The 11,524-nt window shown below is 45.0% G+C and overlaps 1 protein-coding gene across 2 annotated transcripts; it reads left to right on the forward strand.

The window, feature by feature from the left end:
* The first annotated feature begins 695 nt into the window (after positions 1-695).
* LOC134341465 (carcinoembryonic antigen-related cell adhesion molecule 5-like) lies at positions 696-8,017 on the forward strand. 2 transcript variants are annotated; one of them, XM_063039322.1, is made up of 9 exons: positions 696-763; positions 966-1,283; positions 2,415-2,699; positions 3,374-3,497; positions 5,098-5,153; positions 5,547-5,611; positions 6,770-6,811; positions 6,926-6,969; positions 7,342-7,457. In XM_063039322.1, the coding sequence occupies exons 1-9, from the start codon at positions 712-714 to the stop codon at positions 7,343-7,345; spliced, it is 990 nt and encodes a 329-aa protein (XP_062895392.1). In that variant the 5' UTR covers positions 696-711; the 3' UTR covers positions 7,346-7,457. The 2 variants fall into 2 exon arrangements, with proteins under 2 accessions (XP_062895392.1, XP_062895390.1); XM_063039320.1 differs by lacking the exon at positions 6,926-6,969 and having other exon boundaries at positions 7,342-8,017.
* Positions 8,018-11,524: the final 3,507 nt, after the last annotated feature.

Genomic DNA, 11,524 nt, shown 5'->3' on the forward strand with positions numbered 1-11,524 from the left:
CCAAATCTCTTCAATCACTGAATAGAACAAGCCGCTGACGTGCCTTTCGTTATTAATCTATGAATATGTAAGGCCAAACAGAGAAGGAGCTTAAAACTGCTCACACTTAACCTCCACCGTCCCTTTAATGAGGACTGGTGTGAGTTCTCCCCACCTCTCCTTCGTGGAGTTAACTATCAATTCCTTGGTGTTGCTGTCTTTGTGTGCGAGTTTATTGGGCGACGGCACCCGACCAGTCTATCAATCTCGCAGGAAAATAGCTTTGAGAAAATTGCCACGTGAGCTGATAGCGGACGACAGAAGAATATTAAGGGCCGAATATCCCTCAATTTCTTCAGCGTTTTATATCGTTCAGTCTCTGCCTTCACGCTGTGCGATAGAATCAGCTCCGGCTTTTCAGATAACGGGCTCCCGAGATTTGCCGTGGTTCCCAGGAAATGTGGCTCGGTCTGCGAGTGTAACAGAGATCGGCGCTGCTCTCCCGTGATGCCGGCTCTCATTCTGTGTCTCGCCATTACGGCGGGTGAGGATCACTCCCTCCAACCGTTAGTGTTCGGGTCATCAACAGAGCAGCGGGTGGTTGTCGGGAAGAAGATGAGATCCAATCAGCGCTGTCACTGATGACGTCAGCATCCAGTTATCTGACGCGCAAACCCGGAAGTGCGGCTCAGTCTCCGAGTGTAACAGAGATCGGCGCTGCTCTCTGTCGGGATGTCGGGACTGCCCTTCGCAGCGCTCGTTCTGTGTCTCTGCATAACAGCCGGTGAGGATCACTCTCTCTAACCAGTAGTGATCGTATCATCAACAGAACGACGGGTAGTTAGGTGAATGAAGGTGACTTTATAATTATCGACCGTACTGAGCTAAGAACCGATCCCTAGTATCTGTACAGACTGAGTTAAGTGCAGTTTCTCACGACTATCCGCGTCGGTCGCTTTTTCCTCATATGATTTTCTCGTTCTTAGGTGAGTCCCAGCAGTTTACTATTACCGTTGAGAACAGCCAGATAAATGTCCCCGTTGGGGGTGATGCGCTTTTTTCAGTGCGGCCGTCGTCCAAGGTCAGAAGTGGAGACTGGTCTGTTAATGGGAGTTTAGTCGTCCGGTGGATCGATCAGACCGTGTCTGTTGGCAATGATTACACATCGCGGGCAGAGTTATTCACCTCCAATGGGTCGCTTCTGCTGAAATCGGTGAAAGTGCGGGACAGCGGGGAATACCGTGTGAATATGGTTCCAGTCAGTGGCTCCCAAACCTCAGCGACCATCACTCTGCGTGTTATTGGTAAGTGAGACAGAGTTATACACAGTCATGCGATCTCGGACTGTAAATTTCATTTTATTCCTGTGGTGAAAGAATACAATATAACCATTACGGTATCGCAGAACCTGGACTCCAGTGAACTCTGCCAGACCTATTTTCGGACTGCTCAGTTCTCACTGTTGTGCGTGGCTGTGTATCGCCGTTTCTGTTTGCATGTTGTCCGCACTTGTCTTTGCCAAATGTCAGTTCAGCGTTTAAGTCTACCAAATAACATTTTTTGCTGTATTATACTGTATTTTTTTTTAAACGGAAAGTTTTTCAAGTCAGCTGGATACGATCAGTTCTGAATCATCCACCTGAAAGTTTAACGATGCGCCCCTCCCCGGTGCCGCCCACATGTCTATGAAAGTATATTGACAGCATTCTGTAGTTTTATCTCTCATCTGTGTATCGGTAGTAATTTACTTTAAGCGGAATGTATATTCTTGGAGCCATCATTTCAGCACAGTACGATACACGTGATACATGGTATTAGTATTTTGACAGAAGCCGTATCCTGGCCCAGCACCACATCAAATGCCGCTGGCTCTGTAGAACACAATGACACGGTCAGTGTCGCTTGCTCGGCAAGAGGGGGACATGCTCCTTATTCGTGTTTAATGAAAAGCAAGACAGTTAGCTCTGCCGTTAGGATTACGGTGAGCAGCACATCGACTGAACGTTTACTGCCAGTGTCGCTGTATTAGCCCATGTGTCAACCACTGATTATATTTTCAAAGGAAACTTCGAGGCTCCGACACCGAGCCGGGAGCACCCCCTCTGCCGAGTGGCTTATGTTCACATGTTCCACGGAACAATTATGCTATAACCAAGTGCAATTCCGTTTAATCTGCTTTGATATTTACTGCAGGGAAGTAAAACCAAGCAGTGGGTATCCTCTGAAAGGGGAATATGTTGCTCACCGTCCCCTTAGGTAACAGCAGTAAAACTTTGAAGTCAGTGCCGGCGTTTCGTTCAAGCTAGAATCTTACCCGATATCGAAACACATAGGGATGAGAGCTAGGAATGGCGACGATGTTGAATTGGCGGCATCCAAATGTTATGTACATGCTGTAGTTAAAACCAAGCTTAAAACTATTTGCATTTTAATAGCATTTACAGAGCCAGTGACTGGAGTTACTGTGGTGAGCAATGATTCCACTCCCCTGGAAAACCTCGATACCATCGTACTGAGTTGTGACGCGTCGGGCACTGTTCAGACACGGACATGGTTCAAGGATAACCAACCCATCCAGGAAAACGGAAGAATATTTACATCTCCCGACAAGGCGAAACTGACTATAGTCAGTGTTAACAGAAACGACGCAGGGACGTACAAGTGCATCGCCAGCAACTCTTTCAGCAGTGGAGCTGGAGAGACCTACGTGCAAGTTTACTGTAAGTACTCGGTTAATCAACCGCGTTCATTTGTATCGGATATTATATTCATCAACACATGTTCTCATTGTAGAGAAGGACCAGAGAAGGTTAGAATATCCCGGATCCACCAGGATATTACTCTCGCTATTTTTTTTTATATATTTATAGATGGACCTGAGCAGATGGAAACTCTACCGAAGAGTCCTGTTGTGTCCAATATTGGGTCACACCTGTCATTAATTTGCTTTTCTCTGTCCGTCCCTTGCGGTATATATGAATGGTACAACGGGAGCATTCACCTGCAGACAGGGCAGGTATACACCCTTGTGTCGGTGAGCTCGGTTGGCGTTGGGAGTTATACATGTCGGGTTACTAACGGCGTAACCAACAGGAACAGTAATCTCACTGTCCACGTTACCGCAGAAGCTGAGTGAACGTGTCTCCCATTCATCCATGTAAACCCGCTGATCAAAGACCATAACCATTTCCCTCTCACGCCCTCCTCACGCCGTACCTTCACACTTCCTTCTAAATAGCTTATTAGAATGAAATAATAATTGATTTAAATTTATTCAATATCAAGATCAGCGACCAGAACTTTCAGGAGTGTGGATCAATTATCATTTCTAAAATAAGATGACGTACAATATATATGTTCGCTATGTACAATATATGCATGTTTTCTGTGTTAGCACCAAAAGGAGATGACCGTATCACCCTCACCGCCGGCGGGATCGTGGGCATTGTACTTGGTTTACTTGGCATGGGCCTGATCGGAGGAGTCAGTGGATGGTTCATCGCAAGGAAAGCGGGCTGGTAAACTCATTTCTCTCCAAATCTCGTTTCTACCTCTAATTATTACATAGAAACATAGAAACCTCCAGCACAAAACAGGCCTTTCGGCCCACAAAGTTGTGCCGAACATGTCCCTACCTTAGAAATTACTAGACATCCCCATATCCCTCTATATTTCTAAGCTTCATGTACCTATCTAAAAATCTCTTATTCGACCTGATCGTACCCGCCTCCACCACCGTAGCCGGCAACCCCTTCCACACACTCAACACATTCTGTGTTAAAAACTTACCTGTAATATCTCCTCTGTACCTGTACCTGTAATATCTACTCCCCAACACCTTAAACCTGTGACCTCTTATTTCAACCATTTCAGCCCAGGAAGAAAGCCTCTGACTACCCCCACGATCAATTCTTCTCATCATCTTATACACCACAATCAGGTCAACTCTCACCCTCCGTCGCTAAACGGAGAAAAGGCCAAGTTCACTCAACCCGTTTTTATAAGACATGCTCACCAATCCAGCCAACATCCTTGTAAACCTCTTCTGCACCTTTTCTGTTGCTTCCACATCCTTCCTCAGAAATGCGCACAGTACTGCAGGTGGGATCTGACCAGGGTCCTATATAGCTGCAACTTTACCTCTCGACTCCTAAATTCAATTCCACGATGAATGAAGGCCAATACACCGCATGCCTTCTTAACCACACTGTCAACCTGCGCAGCTGTTTTGCATGTCCTATGGACTCGGACGCCAAGATCCCTCTGATCCACCACACTGCCAAGAGCCTTACCATTAATATTATATTCTGTCATCATATTTCACCTATCAAAACCAGAATTCTGTTTGAGAATTTCGGCAAAAAGCTAATGTTGCTCGGATCAGGATCATCTGTGGATAAAATAGGCATTCCGCCTTCACGGCAATGTTGTTCATAGAACATAGAATAGTACAGCACAGTACAGGCCCTTCGGCCCACAATGTTGTGCCGACCCTCAAACCCTGCCTCCCATATAAGCCCCCACCTTAGATTCCTCCATATACCTGTCTAGTAGTTTCTTAAATTTCACTAGTGTATCTGCCTCCACCACTGACTCAGGCAGTGCATTCCACGCACCAACCACTCTCTGAGTAAAACACCTTCCTCTTATGTCCCCCTTGAACTTCCCACCCCTTACCTTAAAGCCATGTCCTCTTGTATTGAGCAGTGGTGCCCTGGGGAAGAGGCGCTGGCTATCCACTCTATCTATTCCTCTTATTATCTTGTACACCTCTATCATGTCTCCTCTCATCCTCCTTCTCTCGAAAGAGTAAAGCCGTAGCTCCCTTAATCTCTGAAATTTGAACATCTGTCTGAAGAGGCCTGCGTTCAGTAATATTTCTGTGAACAGCATTACATGTCAAAAAGGCCAAAGCAATTTTCTCTAGTTTGCCTATGATGGTCACTGTGGTTAAGATCGAACAGAGTTGGAATCACGCATGCAATAACCGGAACAGTATCAACGAATAACAAGAGAGTATCCAATACAATGATAGGAGGCGTTCTCATTCGGTGTATCAGTGCAGGAAAGTGACTTCCCGCCGAATTCATGTTTTGACCTTTGTTTCTGTTTACTCAGGATCAAAGATCCAGCGCAATCCAAACACGACACGAGCACCACTTCCGGAAGAAAGGGTGAGTGAACCCCGTTTGAACTGTTCTATTACTGAGCCCACGGAAATCTAAACATTGCATTTAAATATGGAAGCTCATAGCTCACGCAAGCTGGAGGTCGTTTTATCTTGCCTATCGTTTGGTATCCCAGTTAAAAAAGTTTATATTTTGCACTGAACATTACAATATCTGGGAAAGATGGAATTGTAGTTTAGTGGACTTAATTTCCCTTCATATTGATCAATATAGGCCCTCAGTTACTGGTCCTCTGTACAAGAGATTACGTGTTTCTGACAACTGGATGGGACGTGCCACACGCTTGCATTTTGTTTGGGGCCCGGATTGACGTCTGCAGTACTAACAACGGTCCCGACTGCTCTTCACGGTTGTGACATATCTGTTTTGCTCCCACAGGCACCGTGGATACAAACACTGCGGACGCATCGCAAAACTACGAAAATTTCCCAAGGAATGAGCAGGTTGGATGTTTGTATTATGTTCATGGTCTCAGCCATTGTTTTGCGAAGGAGAGATAAGAGCATCGGTAATGTGATCGGTAGCGTCCATCGGGCCCTTGGGCACTGATTGGCCAGTTATATAGACCACCGGTTCACATTTCCAGTTAACTCAGGAACAACCCCTCAAAGTAGACCCAAACCAGATAGCAACAAACATCGACCTTTTCCTACCTGTGTTTTTGTTCACTTCCCTCTTCTTCTATTCTTCGCCCTCGACTCTTATCTCTTATCTTCACATGTCCATGAACTTCCCCGGAGACTCTCCATCTTCGATTTCTACCATGGTCCAGTCTCCTCTGTAATCGGATTCATTTTCCTTCAGCGCTCTACCGTCCCCACTCTCCAGGCCCACCTATCACCTTCCACATAGACAACCTTCCTCTCCCCCATTTTTTTTTTAATTCTGGCACCTTTCTGCTTCCTATCCAGTCCAACAGAAGGGTCTCGGCCCGAAATGTCCACTGTTTCTTAATTTTTATTGATGCAACCTGAAATGCTGGGTTCCTCCGGTATGTTGTGTGCGTTGTTCCGGATTTCCAGCTCCTGCAGGATTTCTTCATTGGAGTTATTTTCGGTTTCCACAGTACGATGCGAAAGCCTATCTTACTCTGGAATATATTTCATGAAGGATCCTTTTTTAAATATCCGGTCAATGCGACTAAGGCACAGAGGGAATGCATGTTCAGGTGTGCACCTGCCGGACTGTGATCAGCGATGATCTATGTGTGCATTTACGAGAAACAGCAAATGCGATATATATCCTGGGGCCATAAATCCATATCCCCCGGTTCTGATCCAGACTAATCTATCCAGAGGATTGGTTCTGAAGCCGAGTTCCTCGTCTAGTCTAGTAACATGCATCCTGCTGTCCTTATTGCTGAATGTAAACTAATCATTTAACGTTATTCTGGAGCGTTCCTGATGTCAGAGAAAATATATATTTCTCTCACACTGAATCAGAAACACGCAGTGCGTAGAATGGCGAATGGTGCCATATTGCTCCAAGCAGCAATGAATTTGAAAATTGATACCCTCGGGGTTTATATGTGGAGAGACGGAATACAATCGTTGAGCAGTTGCTTAGACGTCAAAATAGAAATCTTCAATTTCTCTTTTCAGGGCGCAAGATATAATGAACGAGATGGAAACACCACTTACACGGTGAGCGAATTATTTTCGTCCAGTCCATTTCGGTGTTCTTTCTATTCTCCTCTATCAGAGACTGAGTTTGTGATTAACTTTTGCGAATCACAATGATTTACTTCCGTTTAACAGGGACTGATTCTGGGTGATCGATCTGTTTACAGTGATCTGAAGAGGTAAGCGAGCAGAACATTGGGCTGTCGATGCAGAATGTGACTTGCAAAGGGAACGTGTCCATTATTGTCAAGCCGATGAGTTGTACAGAGCCATGGCTCTCCCTGCTTTCAAGTTACCCGGTGATTAACAGATGAGAGACATGTCACACTGTAGAACTGGTGTCTGGTGGCGACGCGCAGCAAGTCGTTGGCATTCAGAGGAATAATTGCCGTGTGTCTGTGGCCTTCCAAAGTAGATAGATTGTCTGAAAATTCTCATTAACACAATGTTTGACGGAGAATAAGGAAATCTCGCCCGAATTTGGTCTCATCAACATTATTTCCTTCCGGTTGCTGAGATAGTCAACATGAATTGTTTATTTATTTCTTCAGATAACGTCACCTGTGAACGGAAGAGGACGGTTGGCCGGGAGTTCACACATCAGAAGGACAACCACCGTGGAAGAAACCACCGTTCAAAACGGCTCTCACTTTTTATATACAACCGTTATCTGTGTATCTGTCATATGTCTCCCGACTGTGACATCTTCTCTCCGAGACATCAATGAAGGTTGTGACTCTTTTTTTATCGTAGCTGCTTAGTTGTCTCACCTGACCCCAGGCATCGACATCCCGTGATAGGCACCCTCATGCTTCCACCAACATTTGCCCTCTCAACTTCGCTCTGCGATATAATCTCTATAATCTCATTCCCCACATCATAAGCGGTTCCGTTTCTGACGACTTGTTTCGCTCAGAGCTGGAACATAGCAGTGTGTGACTCTTAGCCTTCAGACTAGCCTCGATTTACTTTATGGCAGTTGCCGGTGCCTGAAGTTTTACGGCTGGGAGTTTCTACGTTTTGCCGTCTGCTATCGGGGAATATCGGGAGTCGATCGGGACTTTGAGACTTTCTTATTTTTTACCGTGACCATGGTCTGCTCTTTATCAAATCATGGTATTGCTTAGCACTGTACTAACTATATGTTATTATGATGTGGTTCTGTCAGTGTTAGTCTTTGATTTGTCCTGTTTTTTCTGTGGTATCACACTGGAGAACATTGTATCATTTCTTAATGCATGCATGTATTTCTAAATAACAATAAAATTTCTAAATAACAATAAACAAAGAGCCTGGAGCAGCAGCTGAAATGGTCACATGACAATAATTCCAACGATTTCACCCTTCCCATAGCGGGAATTCCTATAAGCAAGGTATAAGTATTCTCTCACTAAATACTGTGCGATATGATGTGAGTATAGTCTTGTCGAACAACCGGATTTCCATCTAACACCCAGCCCTATTTCCCTCTGACACTTGTTGTGTGATCATTCCCGACCGCAATAGACACCTTGATGCCTGTTTATACATTCAACAGTTGCCAGGAATCACACCTCCGCCTTCCGCCGCACACCGCTGTCACAGAGGTACAAGTACATTTGGACAGCGTTGGGAGGTGGGTTGGACAGCACTGGGAAATACAGAGGCGGCAGTCGGGTTTGGAAAATAAACAGCAATATTACGTAGACAAGGAGTCTTGAAAGGAATGATAATACAGAGAATTATCAAAACCATGACTGCGAATAGAACATTAATACCGCGATAACGATTTTCTGGTGTCTGAAATATTTAAAAAATGCAACACTCGATCGGTGATTGAATAAACACGCGGATGTCTGGTGGGGATTGCAGAAGATACATCCTATATTGTTGAACACGTTTCTCTTCAACTCTGTTATTCTCATGCATTATGAGCGGCTGGTGCATGGATCCGTCATGGGCGCTCAGGTAAAATGGCTCCCAGTTCGACTTCCTATTCCTTTGCGCCTCCGTGGGTAATATTTGACCAATTGACTATGTCCTGGATTATACGATTTGTATCAGAAAACATTTTAAAGCCTATTCCACTCAGGTGCGCCACCATGGCGCAGCTGGTCGCGGGTCGCTGGGGCAGCAGGTCAATTGGTCATTATCAGATCATATTAAATGGACACTACAGATGACCATATCCCGCCCTCACGCTGACTAAAACATCAATCAATAATATCGCGGCTGATCATCCAGAAGCGCTGATAGAACATAGAGCATAGAACAGAGATTAGCACAGCACATTGCAGGCCCTTCGGCCCACAATGTAGCCCCGTCCCTCAAACACTGCCTCCTATATGACGTCCCATCTTAAATTCCTCCATATAACTGTCTCGTTGTCTCTTATACTTCACTGGTGTATCTGCCTGCACCACTGACTCAGGCAGTGCATTCCACACACCAACAACTCTCTGAGTAAAAAACCTTCCTCTAATATCCCCCTTGAACTTCCCACCCCTTACCTTAAAGCCATGTCCTCTTGTATTGCGCAGTGGTGCCCTGGGGAAGAGGCGCTGGCTATCCACTCTATCTATTCCTCTTATTATCTTGTACACCTCTATCATGTCTCCTCTCCTCCTCCTTCTCACCAAAGAGTAAAGCCCTAGCTCCCTTAATCTCTCATCATAGTGCATACTCTCTAAACCAGGCAGCATCCTGGTAAATCTCCTCTGTACCCTTTCCAATGCTTCCGCACCCTTCCTAAAGTGACGCGACCAGAACTAGACACAATACTCCAAGTGTGCCCGAACTGGAAATTATAGAGCTGCATCGTTACATCGCGACTTTTAAACTCTATCCCTTGACTCATGAAAGCCAACAGCTTCATAAGCTCTCTTAACTACCCTGTCTGCCTGTGAGGCAACTTTCAGGGATCGGGGCACATGTACCCTCAGATCCCTCTGTTCCACAACACTACCAAGTATCCTGCCATTTATTTTGTACTCTGCCTTGTAGTTCGTCCTTCCAAAGTGTACTAACTCACACTTCTCCAGCTTAAACTAGAGTTGCCACTACTTCTCAGCCCACTTCTGCATTAATCAATGTCTCTCTGCATTCTTCGACAATCCCCCACACTATCTACAACACCACCAAGATCGATTACATGTCCATAGTACATCTCCCTGAAAAAAACATCATCCCACTTCACACCCGCAAGGTATAGACTGATAGCCTCATAACTTGCCCTTCCCACATTAATAAATTCCTGTCGTATCTGATTCTATCCTTTTCCATGATAATGGTAAATGACGGGGAGTGGTGGTCACTGTTCCCCAGATGCTCACCCACTGAGAGATCTGTGGCCTGACACGGTTCCTTACCTAGTACTAGACATAGTATGGCAGTCCCCTAGTCGGGCTGTCAACATACTGTTACAGGAATCTGTCCTGGACACACTTAGCAAATTCTGCACCATCTAAACCCTTGGAACTTATCAGGTGCCAATCAATATTTAGATAACAACCCTGTTATTTTGCACCTCTCCAAAATCTGCCTTCCCATATGTTCATCGGTATCTCTGCTGCTACCAGGGGGCCTATAGAATACCTCTAATAGAGTACCTGTTCCTTCCTTTCCTGACTTCAACCTATACTGACTCAAAAGAGATTCCTGCTCCATTCCCCAAACTTTATGTAGCTGTAATAGTATCCCTGACCGGTAATGCTACACTTCCACCCCTCTTTACCCACCTCTATCCCTTTTAAAGCAAATAAACTCCAGTAATATTGAGAATCCATTCCTACCCTGCTACCAGCCAAATCTCTGTAATGGCCACTACATCATAATTTCAAACTATCTGTCCTAAGTATCTTCAAATTTCAAATCCTCTATCTCTTGGTCGGGAATTAAAAGAGAAGAAAATGGTAAAAGACAGTGTAAAGAATTTATTCTTTCTTTCTGACTGACTCCCTATATTGAGGGCCGTGAACCCTGTCTGCAGTGAAATCAGGATCTGTACATCTGTGCTCTTGTCCAATCAGGTCCCCGCAAGTTCCCACGTGGTTCACTGTGGTGACGTCACTATTGGCCAATCCTCACTGCAGCTCACAAATGCTCCTTTGTAAACTGATCACAAAAACACGTTTTTACGAGTTTCAATTTATTTAGACACCAACTTTAATCTGTAAAGTGTATCTGACAATCTGCTGAATTGAAAGCACTTACATTTCAAACATGAGCTTAGGTCGGCCAATCGCCAGATGGAGCCCGACCACCTATTTCAGTAGATCTCGCCCGATCTGACTGCCACCTCAGACTTAGAGTTGGTGGTCGTCAGGAACAGACGGACCCGACTGCACTTTGTGATAACTGATAACGTAATTGTCATATTTTCGGCACCGCTAATGGGAATTGGAGGCGTGAACCAGAACTTGTTTACTTCGAGAGTTTCCATGTTCCAGTTTGAGAGACACCGCACTGAAAAAAAAAATCTCACTACAGCTGAAGTTCTAAGGATTCCCAATCTGTATAATGTGTGCTTGCCTTCAACAAAAGCCAGCTTTGCAATTGCGAATATTCAGAAGAGATTGTCAAGGGTTAAAATTCGGTTCTTTGCAAAAGAGCGCACAGAAGTAAATTGAGGAAGAAAGCTAATAGCTGAGGCAGTTGGAGAATGTTGTTTTTTGTACTTGTGGGAAGGCGGAACTTTGTGGGAGAACAGGTGCGGAGACAAAGCAGAGTCTAAAGGGAATTGACATATGTTTATAA

Source organism: Mobula hypostoma, unplaced genomic scaffold (genome assembly GCF_963921235.1).
Source record: "Mobula hypostoma unplaced genomic scaffold, sMobHyp1.1 scaffold_61, whole genome shotgun sequence".
Taxonomy (NCBI): domain Eukaryota; kingdom Metazoa; phylum Chordata; class Chondrichthyes; order Myliobatiformes; family Myliobatidae; genus Mobula; species Mobula hypostoma.

Coding starts and splice junctions, on each gene's coding strand:
- LOC134341465 (XM_063039320.1), top strand. CDS start 712: ATGTCGGGACTGCCCTTCGCAGCGCTCGTTCTGTGTCTCTGCATAACA. Junction 2,700..3,373: donor GACCTACGTGCAAGTTTACT/GTAAGTACTCGG, acceptor TTTCTGTGTTAG/CACCAAAAGGAGATGACCGT. Junction 5,612..6,769: donor ATTTCCCAAGGAATGAGCAG/GTTGGATGTTTG, acceptor TTCTCTTTTCAG/GGCGCAAGATATAATGAACG.